Source organism: Scatophagus argus, chromosome 24 (assembly GCF_020382885.2).
Source record: "Scatophagus argus isolate fScaArg1 chromosome 24, fScaArg1.pri, whole genome shotgun sequence".
In the NCBI taxonomy this organism is placed as follows: domain Eukaryota; kingdom Metazoa; phylum Chordata; class Actinopteri; family Scatophagidae; genus Scatophagus; species Scatophagus argus.
This window is the reverse complement of record NC_058516.1, coordinates 251,783-270,000: the sequence shown is the minus strand read 5'-3', so window position 1 is coordinate 270,000 and position 18,218 is coordinate 251,783. Positions and strand designations below refer to the sequence as shown.

At 49.2% G+C, this 18,218-nt stretch overlaps 3 protein-coding genes across 9 annotated transcripts in view; 1 reads left to right on the top strand and 2 right to left on the bottom strand.

Moving 5' to 3' along the window:
- LOC124055210 (protein EFR3 homolog B-like) overlaps nt 1–8,942 on the top strand; it is a 9,791-nt gene extending 849 nt beyond the window's left edge. The window contains exons 2-23 of one of the 2 annotated variants that reach the window (XM_046381815.1): nt 202–453; nt 2,573–2,649; nt 3,401–3,528; nt 3,611–3,761; nt 4,062–4,183; nt 4,457–4,606; nt 4,863–4,958; nt 5,100–5,178; nt 5,373–5,508; nt 5,601–5,753; nt 5,841–5,952; nt 6,062–6,086; nt 6,207–6,379; nt 6,585–6,660; nt 6,733–6,894; nt 6,993–7,124; nt 7,221–7,288; nt 7,401–7,534; nt 7,617–7,708; nt 7,812–7,860; nt 8,053–8,159; nt 8,633–8,942. In XM_046381815.1, coding sequence (XP_046237771.1) covers nt 237–453; nt 2,573–2,649; nt 3,401–3,528; nt 3,611–3,761; nt 4,062–4,183; nt 4,457–4,606; nt 4,863–4,958; nt 5,100–5,178; nt 5,373–5,508; nt 5,601–5,753; nt 5,841–5,952; nt 6,062–6,086; nt 6,207–6,379; nt 6,585–6,660; nt 6,733–6,894; nt 6,993–7,124; nt 7,221–7,288; nt 7,401–7,534; nt 7,617–7,708; nt 7,812–7,860; nt 8,053–8,159; nt 8,633–8,767 — 2,574 coding nt within the window. In that variant the 5' untranslated portion in view covers nt 202–236 and the 3' untranslated portion in view covers nt 8,768–8,942. Of the gene's footprint in view, nt 1–201; nt 454–2,572; nt 2,650–3,400; nt 3,529–3,610; nt 3,762–4,061; nt 4,184–4,456; nt 4,607–4,862; nt 4,959–5,099; nt 5,179–5,372; nt 5,509–5,600; nt 5,754–5,840; nt 5,953–6,061; nt 6,114–6,206; nt 6,380–6,584; nt 6,661–6,732; nt 6,895–6,992; nt 7,125–7,220; nt 7,289–7,400; nt 7,535–7,616; nt 7,709–7,811; nt 7,861–8,052; nt 8,160–8,632 lie in introns of both variants that reach the window. The other variant, XM_046381814.1, reaches the window with a different exon arrangement.
- Nucleotides 8,943–10,214: 1,272 nt separating this feature from the next.
- On the bottom strand, nt 10,215–14,135 carry LOC124055254 (pro-opiomelanocortin-like). Of its 6 annotated transcripts, none has more exons than XM_046381888.1 (3): nt 13,945–14,077; nt 11,059–11,179; nt 10,222–10,983 (listed from the first exon to the last, which is right to left on the bottom strand). In XM_046381888.1, exons 2-3 carry the CDS (start codon nt 11,173–11,175, stop codon nt 10,462–10,464), a joined length of 639 nt encoding a protein of 212 aa, XP_046237844.1. In that variant the 5' UTR covers nt 11,176–11,179; nt 13,945–14,077; the 3' UTR covers nt 10,222–10,461. The 6 variants fall into 6 exon arrangements, with proteins under 6 accessions (XP_046237840.1, XP_046237845.1, XP_046237839.1 ...); XM_046381886.1 differs by lacking the exon at nt 13,945–14,077 and adding an exon at nt 11,386–13,868; XM_046381884.1 differs by having other exon boundaries at nt 10,215–11,179; nt 13,945–14,135.
- A 198-nt stretch (nt 14,136–14,333) lies between these two features.
- LOC124055225 (zinc finger protein OZF-like) lies at nt 14,334–16,658 on the bottom strand. The gene is made up of 2 exons (XM_046381847.1): nt 16,071–16,658; nt 14,334–15,887 (listed from the first exon to the last, which is right to left on the bottom strand). The coding sequence occupies exons 1-2, from the start codon at nt 16,240–16,242 to the stop codon at nt 14,482–14,484; spliced, it is 1,578 nt and encodes a 525-aa protein (XP_046237803.1). The 5' UTR covers nt 16,243–16,658; the 3' UTR covers nt 14,334–14,481.
- Nucleotides 16,659–18,218: the final 1,560 nt, after the last annotated feature.

Below are 18,218 nucleotides of genomic sequence, written 5' to 3'. Positions count from 1 at the left end.
GTGTATTACTGTGTATTTACTGCCAGCGTATTGACCTGCTGGGCTGCAGGGGTTAAACTGGGAGGAATGTGTGGCTGCAGGAGGGAAAAGCTTTTTCACCTCAGTCCCGCTTTTCATGTTCTCCTCCACTTCTGTTCGGAGTTCCTCCTTCATCCCACCACTGCTGCTCCTCCTCCTCCTCCTCCTCCTCCTCTTCTTCAGGACCACAGTCTTCTCTCAGCCAGGTGAGCACAGAGATGCTGGGGACTCTTCCCAGGTTTCCCACCGTCCCTGCCCTGCTCAGCTCGCTGCCCAGAGGCGTCAGTCCTCCCAGCCTGCCGCGAGGTGTGACCATACCCAGCCTGCCCAGGGGGATGTCGCTGCCGAGGCCGGTCGCCATGTCGACTGTATCCCAGGCTCCTCGGAGGCTTCTGCAGGACTGCTGCTCCGTGCTGGACCACCAGACTCCTGGAGGTAACGGGTAGTACTGCTGATACTGATACTACTGCAGCCGGTACTGCAGCTACTACTCGTACTTGTGTTGTTAAGAGCCAGAGCAGGTCTGAGTGCACGAGGCCAGCAGCCTGAAGATGTTCAGGCTGCGTTCACAGTCACATTCTGTTGCTCACGTGTGTGAATCTGGTCTTTTCAGTCCCGAGTCAGACAAAATGTCTTCTAGTGCTCGTCCAAACCCCCCCGGGACAAATAAAACCAGCAGATACTCAGTCTGACTGCAGGACTGAATGCAGACCTCAAACTGTTCGTGGATTATCAGAAAACATCTGCACTGCCTGAACTCGAATGACGTTCAGTCTGCTGGCGTTCACTGAAGTAACTGTAGTTTTGTGTCCTCCTGCTCGCAGTAAACACAGAGTAGTTTTACTGCGTTGAGTACTGCTAAATCAGCTTCAGTTCTGCAGGTTACTGACAGGATTTTTCTGTTTCTGCTGGAATGATGAATAAATCCAGAGCAGATTACAGAGCGCTGAGCTGCTGCACATGGCCTGGATCACACACACACACACACACACACACACACACACACGCACACACACACTGTATTAAATCCGTTTTATGGCAGCAAACAGGATGTTAACATGAATAATGAAGACAAACAGGAGAGTTAAATTGCCAACATCATCTGCTGACGGTTCATCAGTCCCAGAAGGTGGAGGGACGAGGACTTGGACTGACGGTGGATGAGAGGAGGTGGCTTTATTGTGTGTGAGTGTGTGTGTGGAGGGGATTAACCACAGTGTGTGTGTGTGTGTGTGTGTGTGTGTGTGACAGTGTGGATGCGAGCTGAGGGAGTCGTCTTCATGTACGGTGAGAAGTTTGATCTTTTCCTCGTTTTTTCCTTCAGTTTTCTGAGTGTTGTGACGTGCAGTTCAGGGTCGTGTTGTCGGCGTTAAAACTCATAAAAACATGTTGTGTTACGTGTTTAAAATCAAAGTCCGTCTCACCGGTCAGCGTGGACCTCAGGGTCTTCATGTGGTGGCATTTCTAACTGATGGACTAATTCAGCAGTGGTTCTATTCAAACTGGGGCTTTAAAGCTCTGACAGAAGGATGGGAGCTCTTTATTTATTTACACCTGATTTTTTAAATCCGTTGCTTTTTTCAGTGGAGTGAAACACTCGGGTGAAATAATGGGAATAACAAAAGTTAAATCGATTTTCAAAGCTGAAATCTTCTCTGCTTTTTATTGACTTACTGCCACCTGCTGGACTGGAGGCACAAAAAGCAATGAAACTAATTTATTCTGTTAGTTCAAATATTCTAATGTGACACGAGTGAATGAAAATGTTTTGATTTGCAGTCAGAAATTAAAAGTCAGCCTTTTTAAACTGCTGTAAACATTTTAAGAAACCTTTTGACTCACTAAATCAAAACTAAATAAAGTCAGAGTCATGAGAGATTTCTCAGGTGTTCATGTGTTCTGGGCAGAAATTATCCTGCAGGTGAAACAACCAGATGAGTTGTTGTCTTGTGTTGTTGTTTTATTTGCTGTTGTCACAGTTTACTTTGTGACTCGGGTCATCACTGCCTGCCACAGCATCACACCTGCTCAGGCTCACCTGTTCAGTGCTTGGCTCAGCAGCACTTCAGCAGCTCACATGTCTCCTGTGCAGAGACTCAACCTAAAACACATGACGCAACAGCAAGCTGCCGCGGGATTAAGGCTGAAGACACACACGCTATTGTGTGTGTGTGTGTGTGTGTGTGTGTTCTGAGTCAGTCAGAGCTCACATTTAATCTCCCACTATTCATCATGCTGAACATGGAGAGAGATGAAAGATTGAAGGAAAATGTGGAGCAATGAAGTTTAAACTTTGCAGGCTCACTGCTGCCCCCTGGAGGCCAAAGGCTCATTCGTTTATTTATTCTTATTTATTCTTATATATTTATTATTTACTAAAGGTGTCCCTCTTCATGGACACCTTAGTTTTATATTCAGTCAGAAGATGAATTCAGTCTTCATTTATTGAGAGTCAGACAGGTGTGAAGGTGTGAGCAGAGACAGACTTACCTGTACAGGTGTGGTGCTAATGTGAACTCTCTGTGTGTGTGTGTGTGTGTGTGTGTGTGTGCAGGTCTGTGCGGCTGCTGCTGGGCGTTACGTCCTCGCTACAAGCGTCTGGTTGATAATATCTTCCCAGAAGACCCTGAAGTAATCACACGCACACACACACACACACACACACACACTCTGTAACTTCTCTGTCCCATGTGATTAAAGGGTGTGTGTGTGTGTCACCTGTGTGTGTGTGTGTGTGTCACCTGTGTGTCACCTGTGTGTGTGTGTGTGTCACCTGTGTGTGTGTGTGTGTGTGTCACCTGTGTGTGTGTGTGTGTGTGTCACCTGTGTGTGTGTGTCACCTGTGTGTGTGTGTGTGTGTGTCACCTGTGTGTGTCACCTGTGTATGTCACCTGTGTGTGTGTGTGTGTGTGTCACCTGTGTGTGTCACCTGTGTATGTCACCTGTGTGTGTGTCACCTGTGTGTGTGTCACCTGTGTGTGTGTGTGTCACCTGTGTGTGTCACCTGTGTGTGTGTCACCTGTGTGTGTGTGTGTCACCTGTGTATGTCACCTGTGTGTGTGTCACCTGTGTGTGTCACCTGTGTGTGTCACCTGTGTGTGTGTGTGTGTGTCACCTGTGTGTGTGTTGTGTGTGTGTGTCACCTGTGTGTGTGTTGTGTGTGTGTGTCACCTGTGTGTGTGTCACCTGTGTGTGTGTTGTGTGTGTGTGTCACCTGTGTGTGTGTTGTGTGTGTGTGTCACCTGTGTGTGTGTTGTGTGTGTGTGTCACCTGTGTGTGTCACCTGTGTGTGTGTGTCACCTGTGTGTGTCACCTGTGTATGTGTGTGTGTCACCTGTGTGTGTGTGTCACCTGTGTGTGTCACCTGTGTGTGTGTGTGCAGGATGGGCTGGTCAAAGCCAACATGGAGAAGCTGACGTTCTTTGCCCTGTCGGCTCCTGAGAAACTGGACCGCATCGCTGCGTACCTGTCAGAGCGACTGACCAGAGAGCTGAGCCGCCACCGCTATGGGTCAGTACACACACACACACACACACACACACACACACGCACACACACGCGCAGCATCAGATTAACAGGTGTGGCTGTGTAGGTATGTGTGCATTGCGATGGAGGCGATGGAGCAGCTGCTGCTGGCCTGTCACTGTCAGAGCATCAACCTGCTGGTGGAGAGTTTCCTCAGCACGCTGCGTCTGCTGCTGGAGGCCGACAAACCACACCTTCACGTCCTCGCCACCAGCTCTGTAAGCACCACACGCACTGTACTGCAACTCAGTACATTTACACGTACTGTGAGTACTCTGGAAAGGATTCCTGCGGAGATGAACCTTTTGGTTCAACCACAAGCCAGTGCATGTATGTTCTCTTTAATCCTTGATGTGTCAGATGTATTCAGACACACACAGGAGTCATCAGAGGCGGCAGCTTTGTCTTCCTTCAGTGTGTGTCCTGTGTGTGTGTGTTGGTGTGTGTGTGTGTGTTGGTGTCAGCATCGCTGCCTGAGGTGTGTGTGGACGCATTAACTCTGTCACTGTCTTCTGTAGTTTGTGAAGTTCGCCAACATCGAGGAGGACACGGCGTCGTATCACCGCAGCTACGACTTCTTTGTGTCTCGCTTCAGTGAGATGTGTCACTCCCAGCACGAAGACCTCGGCGTCCGCAGCAGGTCGGTGTGTTTGCAGCTGGCACAGTCAGCAACCCGCCGAGTCGCCAGGCGCCGATACACACCTCACATCATCTGAACTGTACGACCAAACCTTCACCTCTTGTTGAAAGCTCTGGCTGGTGCTTCTTTGCGTCAGGTGTAAGACAAGCCAACCACACGGCTTCCTGCCTTTCAGCGCCACAGTTTAAGGATGAATCAGACGTTTGAGATTGATTGAAAAAAATTATTGTCACTGAAAAGTTTCATTGACCAGGAGTGTGTGTGTGTGTTTAGGATCCGTGTGTCGGGGATCCGTGGTCTGCAGGGCGTCATCAGGAAGACGGTGGACGACGAGCTGCAGGTGAACATTTGGGAGCCGCGTCACATGGAGCAGATTGTTCCCGCCCTGCTGGTCAACCTGCAGCAGCACACACACACTGACAGGTGCACACACACACACACACACACACACACTGACAGGTGTGACACACAGAAGACTCATGTGAGCAGTTTAACCAGTGAATCAAATGTGACTGATGTTAAACACTCAGAAGGTCGTACAGTTTGGTTGGCAGGTGGACTTCTCAGGTGAATGGATTCACGTCTGTATCACTCAGCTACTTTAACTCCGTCTGTGTGTGTGTGTGTGTGTGTGTGTGTGTGTGTGTGTGTGTGTGTGTGTGTGTGTGTGTGTGTGCAGTGAGTCTCCAGCAGAGCAGACTGAGGTGTGTTTCAGGGAGCTGTTGGGCCGAGCTGCTTATGGACACATTAACAACGCGATCAGACCTGTGCTGATGTAAGACACACCTTGTGTGTAGCAGAAGCAGCAGTAGTAGTACTAGTGGTGATAGTAGTAGCAGCAGTAGTAGTACTAGTAGTGGTAGTCGTAGCAGAAGCAGCAGCAGATCTGTGATTCGTATGCTGTGTGTGTTCTCAGGCACCTGGACAGTCACAGTCTTTGGGAGGGACGCAGCTTTGCTGTTCACTGTTTTCAGATCATCATGTACTCCATCCAGGTGAGGAAGCACACTGACAGTCCTGTCCTGGATCAGTCCTGTCCTGGATCAGTCCTGTCCTGGATCAGTCCTGTCCTGCATCAGTCCTGTCCTGGATCAGTCCTGCTGCACTCAGCAGAACTGAAGTTCATTTAGAGTATTTGTGTTCAACCGCACTTGACCTGGCAGCTGAAGTCCAACTCTGTCCTCCTCAGTCCCAGCATTCACACCTGGTGATCCAGCAGCTGCTGGGTCACCTGGACGCCAACAGCAGGAGTCCAGCCTCAGTCAGGGCCGGGATCGTAGAGGTTCTGTCTGAAGCTGCTGTGATAGAAGCCACAGGATCCGTAGGTCAGTCGGTCGGCTTACGTCATCTGTGTATTCTCACATGTGCAGTATAATCCCGCCATACTGGACCGATCCTCTGTTCGTGTGTGCTGCAGGTCCCACAGTACTGGAGGTGTTCAACACGTTACTGCGGCAGCTCAGACAGAGCGTCGACTACCAGCTGACTGGTTACTACGACGACGCTGGGAAACACAAAACCACCTCGAGTGAAGAGAAGACACTGCAGGACGCCGTCATCAAAACTATCGGTAAGGCTCGCGCGGTTTGCTGTCTTCCCGTCGTCGTTAAGTAGTTTCAAGGCAGTCGTCTCACCGGAGTCTGTGTTGTCCATCCAGGATCCTTCGCCAACACGCTTCCTGTCTACCAGAGGTCAGAGGTCATGCTGTTCATCATGGGGAAGATCCCGGTCCCGGGTATCTACCCGGCGCTGGGGTTGCCCAACGCTGGGTACCACTCACACCAGTTCACTTCCTCCCACGCCACCAGCCTTTAAATGTTTTAAACTCCAGAGAAATGCACGAGTTTCACGGTGCTTCCGTCTGTGTGTCCACGTCAGGTTTGAAGGCAGCAGAATGATCCAGGTGATGTTGCTGAAGTCCCTCCTCCAGGCGAGTCTGAAACTTGACTTGGTGTTTGCGGTGCACAGGTGAGCGTGACAGCCTCACAGTCTGAAGTGCCGTGTCTCGTCCTCCCTGCCTCAGGTGTCGGAGCATTACGAAAGCACTAATCTGTTGACGGCGTTGCCCTCGTCCTTCCTGGAGCCTCTGCTGTCCTTCACCCTGATGGAGGATCCAGAGATCCGTCTGCTGGTCCTGTCCATCCTCACCTCGCTCATTGACAGACGCCACAACGCCGCCAGACTCACCGCTGCCAGGTCTCATCCCTGCAGACAGCACACATACCCAGAAACCACAGAGTACTGGTTCCTGTGGGTGGACTGGGGTGGGGGTTTAGTTACAGTGGATTGAAGTGGCACCACCTTGTGGCAGTCAGCTGTTACTGCACCCTGCATGTCTGAGCTCATTTTAAATTGTGCTTCCTGACTAACGAGGCTCATGAGATACTGTGTGTGTCCTCAGTGTGATGTTTGATGTCTCCGTCTTGGACCTGAAGGAGGACAGATGCTCTCGACAGGACAACCTGTTCATCAGGAAGGTGAGTCTCTTCGTCATCAGTGACGTTTTAAATGTGGAGGTGAAATCAAACCGTTTCGTGGTGTGTGCACAGCATGCTCAGCGTCTCTACAGACACGTCTACCTCACCTGTAAAGAGGAGAGCAGTGGGCGGAGCCACTACCAGGCCATCGTCACCCTGCTGGCTGTTGTCAGTGTGGAACTGGCCAATGAGGAGGTGGTGGTGGACCTGATCCGATTGGTCCTCGCTCTGCAGGTAGGCGGAGCTTGTTGTTGTTTATGTCTTTGTTGATTGTTTGTACAGAAGTAATCAGGTGAATAATTGTTCTTTCTCTCTCGTGATTGGCTGGTCAGGATCTGGCATTGTCCAATCATGAGTGTCTGTCAGTGTTTAACCGCTGTGGTGTTCACGCCGTCTGCGCCGCCTTCCTCAGCCTGCTGTCCCAGCTTGGTCCACCTGCGTCGCTCCGCCAACACGTCACACAGGTGAGCAGACGGACTGTGTGTGTGTGTGTGTGAGGGGCAGCATACGAAGGTGTGTGTTTGTGTCATATACAGAGTGTATCGTGTGTGTGTGTGCAGGTCATAGAGCGCCGTCAGAGGGACGCTCCACACCTGCTGCCTGAAGACGTCTTCTGTGACAACCCCAGGTACAGACACATAGACACACAGTGACACCTGGTCTCTGATGTCTTCTTTGAGTAAATGTATTTGTGTGTGTGTGTGTGTGTGTGTGTGTGTGTGTGTGTGCGCGTGTGTCAGGCTGCCAGCAGGTGACCTGAAGGTGGACGAAGCCTTTCTGTTTGACCAGTCAAAGATGTGTGAGGCTCTGACAGGAAGCAGCTACAGTGCACACACCGAACGCTTCAACACATCATACACACCTCAGCTTACAGGTACACACACAAAGTGTACTCACAGTACTACCACTGCTAGTATTCAGGCTGTACTCAGACTGTACTGCTGTGTGTGTTTCAGATGAGGATCGTCTGTCGAAGAGGAAGAGCGTTGGAGATGTGATCTCTCTGCAGATAGACATGGACCCCGAGACCTGTCCTGATACTCAACAGGTACCTGTCTGTTGATCTACCTGTCTGTCTGTCTCACAGCCTGTCTGTCTGTCTGTCAGCCTGTCTGTCTGTCTCACAGCCTGTCTGTCTCTGTGTCCTGTAGCGTCCTCAGACGGAGCACATCACCTTTGAGTCGTTGAAGAACACCATCGGTAAGCCGATCGATTGCAGATCAATGAACTCGGATGATCTGATGCACTTTTGCTTTGATCTTTGGTTCATCTTTTTCACGTGACAAAACGTCCACTCGTGTTTGTGTTTTGTTCTTCTGCACACGTCTGCACTTTCTCTGATCAGGTTTGTCTCTTATTTTTTATATGATGTTTTATTTTGAAATTGTGCAGAGGACAGAGGGGGTGTGGAGGAGGAGGAGAGGAGGAGGAGGATGCTGGTGGTGGAGAAGTTTCAGACGGCTCCGTTTGAGGAAATCGCTGCTCACTGCGGAGCCAAGGTGAGCGACATCTGACCCCTGAGCTGTGACCTCTGACCCCTGAACTGTGACTTCTGAACTGTGACCTCTGACCTCTGAACTGTGACTTGTGACCAGTGAGTTCTTTGTTGTTGAAGCTAAACTGAACAGCCACATCATCAAAACAAATCTGAACAATCGTTTGAGATCTCTGTGTACACTCAGACCCTTTACTGCAGTAAAAGTACTAATACCACACAGTACAAATACAAGTGAAATGTTCCTTCAGTAAACATATGCAGGTACAATAACAATAACAGATGTGTGAAGTGACTAAAGCTGTCAGGTAGATGAAGTGCAGAAGTACAAAACTGGCTCAAAAAGAAAAAACTCAAGAACAAGTAAAAGTACTTTAAATTTGTACTTCGGTAAAAGCACCGCAACATCATGTGTGCGTGTTGAAGTCCTCTGACGTGTCTCTGATATTCATGAGGACAAACTCTGTCTCCTTCCAGACGTCTCTGCTTCAGTCCAAACTGGATCAGGTGTTCGATTTGATCGTACGTCCTCCTCCGTCTCCGTCCAGACACTCGCCGCCTCGCTCCACGCCGCTTCACGAGATGAAGTTCCCAGACCTCTGCGTCTATTAGACCCTCAGGCTCGTTCAGCAACAAGTTAACACCACCTTCATTCATGTGATGAGCTGCCATTAATGATAAGGAGGCAGGAGAGGAGACGAGGAGACAAGGAGGGAGGAGAGGGGAGGAGATGAGGAGGGAGGAAAGGAGTTGAGGAGGCAGGAAAGGAGATGGGGAGGGAGGAGAGGAGGAGGTAGGAGAGGAGACAAAGAGCGAGGAGAGGAGGAGGTAGGAGAGGAGACAAAGAGGGAGGAGAGGGGAGGAGATGAGGAGGCAGGAAAGGAGATGGGGAGGGAGAGAGGAGAGGAGGAGACAAGGAGGGAGGAGAGGGGAGGAGATGAGGAGGGAGGAAAGGAGGTGAGGAGGCAGGAAAGGAGATGGGGAGGGAGGAGAGGAGGAGGTAGGAGAGGAGACAAAGAGCGAGGAGAGGGGAGGAGATGAGGAGGGAGGAAAGGAGGTGAGGAGGCAGGAAAGGAGATGGGGAGGGAGGAGAGGAGGAGGTAGGAGAGGAGACAAAGAGGGAGGAGAGGGGAGGAGATGAGGAGGGAGGAAAGGAGGTGAGGAGGCAGGAAAGGAGATGGGGAGGGAGAGAGGAGAGGAGGAGACGGGGAGGGAGAGAGGAGAGGAGGAGACAAGGAGGGAGGAGAGGGGAGGAGATGAAGAGGGAGGAAAGGAGAAGAGGAGGCAGGAAAGGAGATGGGGAGGGAGGAGAGGAGGAGGTAGGAGAGGAGGCAGGAAAGGAGATGGGGAGGGAGAGAGGAGAGGAGGAGAGGAGACGGAGAGGGAGGAGAGGGGAGGAGATGAGGAGGGAGGAAAGGAGACAAAGAGGGAGGAGACGGGAGTAGATGAGGAAGTAGGAAATGAGGTGAGGAGGCAGGAAAGGAGATGAGGAAGGAGGTGAGGAGGTTGTTTGTAGTTTGATGGCAGCACTTGTTATTGTTTTGACCTGAGTGAGCAAGTCGTCTGTTCGAGTCTCTGAGTCCAGACACAAACTGCTCGCTGTAGACTCAGACTGGAATAATAAAATCATTAACTGATATTTTACTGTTACTTTTTCTTTATTCGTGAGCTGTGGTCACCAGCTGAACTAATCAGACCTTCACTCACTCTGAACCTTCACAGTCGGTGAGGCTTTTCACATTAGAGGTTTGGATGTTTTCATCATCAAACTGCTGCTTTTTATTCTTACTGTTCTGACTGTTTTAGCCATTCAGCCAGAGGACTTCATTGTGAATGTGACTGCTATGTTCTGTCAGCGTTCTGTCAGCGTTGTGTTAACGTCAGCGTTCTGTCAGTGTTGTGCCAGCGTCGTGTTAATGTTCTGCCAGTGTTCTGTCAGCGTCGTGTTCACGTTTTGTCAGCGTTCTGTCAGCGTTCTGTCAGTGTTGTGTCAGCGTTGTCAGTGTTCTGTCAGTGTTGTGTCAGCGTCGTGTTAATGTTCTGTCAGTGTTGTGTCAGCGTTGTCAGTGGGCCTGGTGAGGACGGTTTGTGAGGCTGTGTGAGACTTTAGGTTGTGTGACAGAACAAACACGCGTCTTCCTTTGCTTGCAAACTTGTGTTTATATTCTCATTTCCAGTTATTTACATGAATGAGTAAATATCAGAAGCTTCAGGGTCGAGTCACAGACAGAGGTGTCTTTTCATTGGTCACTGATGTGTCTGACTGTCAGCTGTGGGAGACGTGGTGTCCCTCCTCCGTCTTCGTCTCACTTCTGCTGTTGTCCGTCTTTGTTGATGATGTTTTTGAAGAGCGTGAGCAGCGGCTTCTGGCTGCGTTCGTCCCAGCTCTTCATGAAGCCGCCGTAGCGTTTGCTGGCCGGCGTGCCGCCCCAGCGGAAGTGTTTCATCTTGTACGAGTCGTCTTTCTTCTTCTGGACGTCCCCCAGAAGCTGCTGCTGCTCCTCCTCCACCTCCCCTGCTGACTCCTGCACCTTCTCCTCCTCCTCCTCCGCCGCCGCCAGCAGCTCACTGGCCAGCTCCCTCCTCCTCATCTCTCCGGGGAAGACCTCGGCGGACTCCTCCTCCACGCCGTTGGAGGTGTAGACCTTGACTGGGCGACGCTTTCGGCCGACGGGCTTCCCCCAGCGGAAATGCTCCATGGAGTAGGAGCGCTTGGCCTGAGGAGACGAGGAGGAGGGGTCAGGTGGAGGCAGAGGTTGTAGGTGGGCGTTGCCTGGGGCGACGGGCGTTTCAGCGGTGAGGTCGGAGCGACAGAGCCGGATGCACTCCTGCAGGAGAGGAGGAGGCGTGAGGACAGAGAAATGTGCTCGCCGGTGAGTGTGACGGTCAGTGTGCTGCTTTACCATCACGCTGCTCTCAGAGCTGAACTCCTGGCAGCTCCGATGCTCCCAGCACCGAGCGGCCACTCCTCTGGCCACGCCCACCGCCGCCACAGCCACCAATAGCCACACAGGACACATGCTCCTGCCGGCCAATCGGAGACAAGAACACATCAGACACATCGGGCAGGACAGGTGGCAGCGTACACGATGTACTTCAGTCTGCAGTGGGACACATGTAATTAAGGTACAAGTACACAAACCATACAAACATCAAATACTTCATGCTATAAATATGATTAAATCAGATCAGAATCAGAATTCTTTAAATACTATCAAGATTTACTTCACCTTGATTTCAGCAGCAGCAGTTTTTACATCCTTTTACGTTTCTGGTGCGACACGTCTTTGTGTTTCTAAAAGCTGTTTTTATATTCACTCATGTAACATTTGTACAAAAACATGTACAACAAACTATCACGTAATATAACACAAGTCAAACGGGCTCATAACTGAAGTACGGTGATGTAGAGGATGTTTTTCTCTTTTGAGTTTCACGTCTGATTTATGACTCCAAACTTCTTACTTTTTAACTTAAAATTATCGTTAGATGGTTTCTACTACTACCACTACTACTACTACTACTACTGGTACTACTGGTACTGCTGCTAGTACTACTGCTGCTGATGATGATGAGGATGATGATGCTGTTAATGATGCTGATGATGATGCTGAGGATGATGAAGGCGCAGGTTCTCACCACACTGTCCGTCTCTCTTCTTCTTTCTCTCGTTGCTCGAGTCGTCCTGTCGTTTGGCCGTTGATGGAGATTTCTTTCGTTTCTGTCCTCTTCTGTTGCTCCAACGTGGAGGACGACTTTTATAGTCTGTCAGCCAAGGACACACACACACGCTCATGTGCACACGCACACACACACACACAGAAGTAACGATGTCATCACTAACGTTCATTCATGCTCATAAACACACGGAGATGCGCCTCCCCCCTCTTCTTCCTCTTCCTCCTCCCACACACACACACACACACACACACAGTGAAAATGTCCATTTGCTCACTTTGAGTTTGGACTTTTTGTCTGTCCTCCAGTCTGTTCACTGTGAAGGTGTGTGAAGTGTGTGAATTGCGGTTCACCTGCCGGCGGACAGGAAACCACCTGTGAACCGGCTGAGACAAAAGTGTGAGTAAACTAAAACAAATGAAGGCGTTGCTGCCCTCAGTTTAAATGTCAGCTGGCAGGTCGGTGGATCAACACCACGCCGACATGGCGTCATTGGAGGGACGGGACTCACACCTGTGGGTGAGGGTGGACGCTCACACCTGCTGCAGCTCCTTCCTTTTGTCTGCAGCCACGCTGAGACTAACGGCGCCGTGCGCGGGGTTTATCTCATTTGACGCCAATAAACGTCCACTCTCCTCCTGGATCTGCTTGTCTGCCACGAGAGCCTCCTAAACGCTCCACGTCCACAAAGAAGCTTAAAGGGCCTGAATGTCCACACTAAGATCTGGATCTGGTTCTTGTCCACCAGACAATAACTTTAAAGCTCTTTGTCCACCAATAACCTCCTGAGCTTTTCCTGAGGGCTCCACATCCACCAGGAGCCGCTCTGAGGCTTCACCTCCACTGAAACGTTTCCTTTAAGGAGACTCGGAGCTTCCCGGTGGACTCAGAGGCTCTTCAGGGCTCTTCTTGTGTCCAACACGTCCTGTGGTCTCATTGGATTCTCTGATCTTCATTCATCCTAGATCATCATGGTTTTGTGTTGTCTCGTGACTCTTTGTGGTGTTCAGGTGTAAAACACGTGAAGGCAGCAGGAGATAAAAACTCTTTTTATTTGATTTCCTGTCATGTGAGCGCAGTCTGAGTGTTTCACATGAAGCCTGCCGCAGTGCTTTGGCTGGATGATCCAAACTGTTTTGTGTGACGGCTGTTTGTGCAGCTCAGCTGAAGCTTCAGTCCTTCAGTCACAGTAAAGTCATTAAGTCATTTCTCTGAAGGGCTGCTGCTTTTTGTTTTCCTAATGGAACAATCTGAACAGCTTCTGGAGGCGAGCAGGTAAATATAAACCCATTAGACTGCGCTCATGGCCTTGAACCTCCATTCAAGCCATTACACACACGCCAATGTGTAGGGAGGAAGCGGTAATAGCATGATGAAGCACAAGTCCGACGAGCTGGACTCAAGGCAAAGACGCATGACGAGTGGAAGCTCTTTATGGACCAGCTGCTCTCGTGGTTTGTTCCCCTGAAAGCATCACTCATTAAAATTAAACTCTGAAGAGCAAACGGACGAGCAGACTGAAAACCAAACCGGAGTCCGGAGGAGATTCTGAAACTGCAGGAAAACCAGACCAGATTTTTATCGCAGTGGCAGAAAATCAAGCAGCACATAAACGGAATCGAGTTCAGCTTTAATTCTGCTGACTGACAAATGAAAAGCAAAACGCTGAAGCATCTGAGCGACCGCAGCTCCATTCAATGTGACACTTTGCATTTCATCAGTCGGCTTTATTCCACAGTGTATTACTGTATTCAGTCTCATGTGACGTGCATTACGTACTCTGAGGTATTTAAACTCAGTACTTTTACTTTAAATACTTTGAAGTACATTTTGCTGGCTGGCAGAGTATTTTTACACTGTGGTACTTGTACTTTTGCTGAAGAAAACTGTTATGAGTACTTTGTCCAATGGAACAGCAGCTTGTGCAAAATAATTGTGTGTACAACAAAAACAACTCAGGTACAGGACAGATACTTCAGTCATACTTCAGTATTTCTACCACTGTGACCTGTTCAGGTGAGACAGGTGAGTCAGTGAGCTCAGCTTTAGTCTGGTTTATTGGAAATCAGCATTGAGGTGGAAAGTGAACTTCCTGTGGCTAACATGCTAACCTGTTTCTGTTCTGCAGTGAACCAGCAGAGCCTGCAGGTGTGGTCGAACGTGTTTCTTTTAGCTGAGGTCCAACAGGTTGTGGGTTCAGTCCTCATGAGACTCACAGAATCGCAGTCCACAACCCGGTGTGAAGACATAAACATCTCAACAGCAACAGCACGCAACAGCCAGATGAAGGAGGGAAAAACTCTAAGAAACAGGCGGAAATCCAAGTCAAACTGTCAGCCTGGACTTGATCCTTCCAGCTCTGCCACATCAACCACCTCAGCTGCTGATCTCGCTGAGCCCCTCTGGTGGGTCTGTTGGCCCTCAGGGACCTTCAGGGGCTCGAACGTTGAAAGGGATCGTGTTGCTCCAAAAAATAATAAAAACAATCAAAGAGAACAACTCAACACCAAACTGTATTTAATTTGACAACACAAGTTTGCAGTAAACACGTGCACTGAAGTACTCCAGCTGAGTACAGTTTGGAGTTACCTCACGTCAGTGTACAGTCGAGCTGTATGGCTTCCAAAACACCCAGCTGACAGTCTGTCTTACACATGCGATGCGCCTGCAGTCTGAACAAGGCCGAAATGTTTTGTCACCTGAGAATCATCGCCACGGACTGTGACTGCATGCGTCGTCATGTGTTGGGACAAATGGCTGCGGCGACTGAAAGCCGCCTGACAGACCGAGCAGCTGAAAGGTTTTTCTCCGGTGTGAAGTTTTAAATGTGAGTTCAGGGTTGATTTTTGTGTGAATCTTCCACCACAGACGGTGCAACTAAATGGTTTTTCCCCGGTGTGCATCCTCATGTGTTGGGACAAATAGTTTCTGCGACTGAAACGGACTTTGCAAACCGAGCAGCTGAAAGGTTTTTCTCCCGTGTGACCTCGTAAATGTGAGGTCAGAGCTGAGCTTTGTGCAAATCTTTTACCACAGACTGAACAACTAAATGGTTTTTCCCCGGTGTGCAACCTCATGTGTTGGGACAAATAGTTTCTGCGACTAAAACTTGTGTGACAGACCGAGCAGCTGAAAGGTTTTTCTCCCGTGTGACCTCGTAAATGTGAGGTCAGAGCTGAGCTTTGTGTGAATCCTTTCCCACAGACAGAACAAATGAAGGGCTTCTCTCCGGTGTGCATCCTCATGTGTTGGGACAAATAGTTTCTGCGACTGAAACGGACTTTGCAAACCGAGCAGCTGAAAGGTTTTTCTCCCGTGTGACCTCGTAAATGTGAGGTCAGAGCTGAACTTTGTGCAAATCTTTTACCACAGACGGTGCAACTGAAGGGTTTCTCTCCCGTGTGGATCCTCATGTGCCTGACGATCTCCCCTCTCCATGGAAAAGACTTCTTACAAACTGAGCAGCTGAAACCTTTTCCTTCTGAGTGAAGCCTCATGTGAGCCGTCAACGAGTTCTTCCAGTGGTAATTTTTACCACAAACTGAGCAGCTAAATGGTTTCTCTCCTGTTTGGAGTCCATTGTGTTTCTGCTGATGTCCTTCATTGTCCTGCAGAGGGTTTAAACCTGACCGAGGTTCTCTGCTGTCCTCCCAGTCACAGATGTCATCAGTCTCACAGTCAGAGGAGGTTGAACTCTTGTGGTCAGTATCTGGTTGGGTATCTGGATCTGAGCTCCTGGCTGGTTCTGGTCCTCCACAGTCCTCTCCATCAGCTTCTGTTTTCATCTCTTCAGTCTGTCTTTGATGAAGCTGAGAGGACTGAGGTTTCTCTTCATCGTCTTCTTCACTCTTCACAGAGACAGGAGTGAACGTGGCCTCCATGACATCAGCCTCCTCCGGCCCTCGAAGCTGCTCTCCCTCCTGACCGGTCCACAGTTCCTCCTGTTCCTCTTTAATGTGTGGCAGCTCTGGTGGATCCTCCTGGACCAGACTGGGGCTCCAGTCCTGCCGCTCAGGGGGATCCTCTCCTTCACTCACCGACCGCAGCTCCACGTCTGTGGACAAAAATCAAACACATACGCGCGTCACTTCCCACCTACTTTGCAGTTTTACCTCTGTGTGTGTGTGTGTGTGTGTGTGTGTGTGTGTGTGTGTTTTATCTCTGGAGAATCTTGTGTGTGTGAATATTCGACCACCCCAGCAGTTTAAAGTGAGAGGAACAAGTGAAGTGGACAAACCGGCTCTGTGTAAGCGGACTTCAGGCTGGAGAACAGCGTCCAGTAGTTTGCGTTGTCGACAAACTTCCTCCTCGTAGTCTGCTATCGTTCTTTCAAACAGCTCAAAAATCTCTTCAGCGGCCAAAGTGAGTCGCTGGTTGACAAAAGCTCTCAGCGTTTGGACTTTAGACATTTTTACAAACTCACAGCACCAACTTTCCCTCCAGAGAAACAGATCCCGTTCACCTCCGTCTCTTTCCAGCTAGCAGGCTAACTTAGCGCCATTAGCTTCGCAGGACACCGCAGAAGAATTCAAATGTTTAATATTTTCATATTCAGACAGTTCTGTCTGGGCACTTTGGCTCCGTGTAAAAGACAGTCTGGTCTCTATGGACGCGACTCCGACCAGCACTGTGACACCCACTTCCGTCTCCAGCCGTTTCCTGTTGGCAAGCTACGCTAACTTCTTTTAGCATCCTCGGCTAACAGACGATGAGGTCACGAAAGCAAGTTCATCCACACATGCTGGCCAACGAAATCCTAATAAGTATCCCACAGAAAGGCTTTACAGACTGTTAGTTAACTCCGGTTTATGACAACGGACGGAGGACGTAACGAGAATACCGTTATCGCGAGAATTGCACTTCTTTCCGGTATCGCTTCGTTGTCAAAATAAAATCAATCGAAGTAATCTTAAAGCTTTTCTTTACAGGCTCATATCGCTGTTACGAATTAACATTAAAAAACACACAGAGCCTGAAGAAAATATAAGGAATCCACAAAGTAAATGGAAACAATTCAAAATGTCAGTAAAATGATTAATCATGTTAATGTTGGCATACATTTTCAGACAATTTAAGTATAATTGCTATGTAATAGCATGATACGCTGTTATGTCCAACAGTATCATATTACCCCTATGGACTGCATACTATATTTATGTAGTATATTTTATTTACTTCACGACTCGTGACTGTGTCCTTTTCTTTGAGCTGGTATTGATACATTAGCTTAAGCACAACAGCAGTTGTACATATACTAATGATAACAAACTTAAAACCTTTTGGGACTGACACAAATAAAACCAGACACTTAACACAAAATAAAAAATAAAGTTTAACGGCAACAATGATAATAATGAAGCAGATTTGGCATGTTTTGAATTACACTGAGGTGGTCGCATTAAGATCAGCACTAACTGGTCAGTGAAGGTGTTCCTGGTGGGTCACAGACCTACAGAAAGAAGGACAGAAAAATAAGATGCAGAGGTGACAAAATGCTCATTCCACTGACCCACAGAAGGAGGAGTACTTCAGGAAGAGATCCAGAGATGATCAGCAGCGGGCCAGCAGAATCATCTCCCACATCAAGACATCACAAAGCCTCCACATCATGTGCCACATCCCAGTCTTCTGCTGGATCACTGCTACAGTTCTGGAGGATGTGTTGAAGACCAGAGAGGGAGGAGAGCTGCCCAGGACCCTGACTGAGATGTACATCCACTTCCTGGTGGTTCAGTCCAAAGTGAAGAACATCAAGTATGATGGAGGAGATGGGACAGATCCACAGTGGAATCCAGACAGCAGGAAGATGATCGAGTCTCTGGGAAAACTGGCTTTTGAGCAGCTGCAGAAAGGCAACCTGATCTTCTATGAATCAGACCTGACAGACTGTGGCATCGATATCAGAGCAGCCTCAGTGTACTCAGGAGTGTTCACCCAGATCTTTAGAGAGGAGAGAGGACTGTACCAGGACAAGGTGTTCTGCTTCATCCATCTGAGCGTTCAGGAGTTTCTGGCTGCTCTTCATGTCCATCAGACATTCATCAACTCTGGTGTCAACCTGCTGGCAGAAGAACAACCAACATCCCAGAAGTGTGAAACAAGAACAGATGAATCTGCAGAGACACAGTTCTACCAGAGTGCTGTGGACGAGGCCTTGCAGAGTCCAAATGGACACCTGGACTTGTTCCTTCGCTTCCTCCTGGGACTTTCACTGCAGACCAATCAGACTCTCCTACGAGGTCTGATGACACAGACAGGAAGTGGCTCAAAGACCAATCAGGAGACAGTCCAGTACATCAAGATGAAGATCGAAGAGAGTTCATCTGTGGATAGAAGAATCAATCTGTTCCAACATGTGTTCCAGATCAATAAAGGATGATTTCGT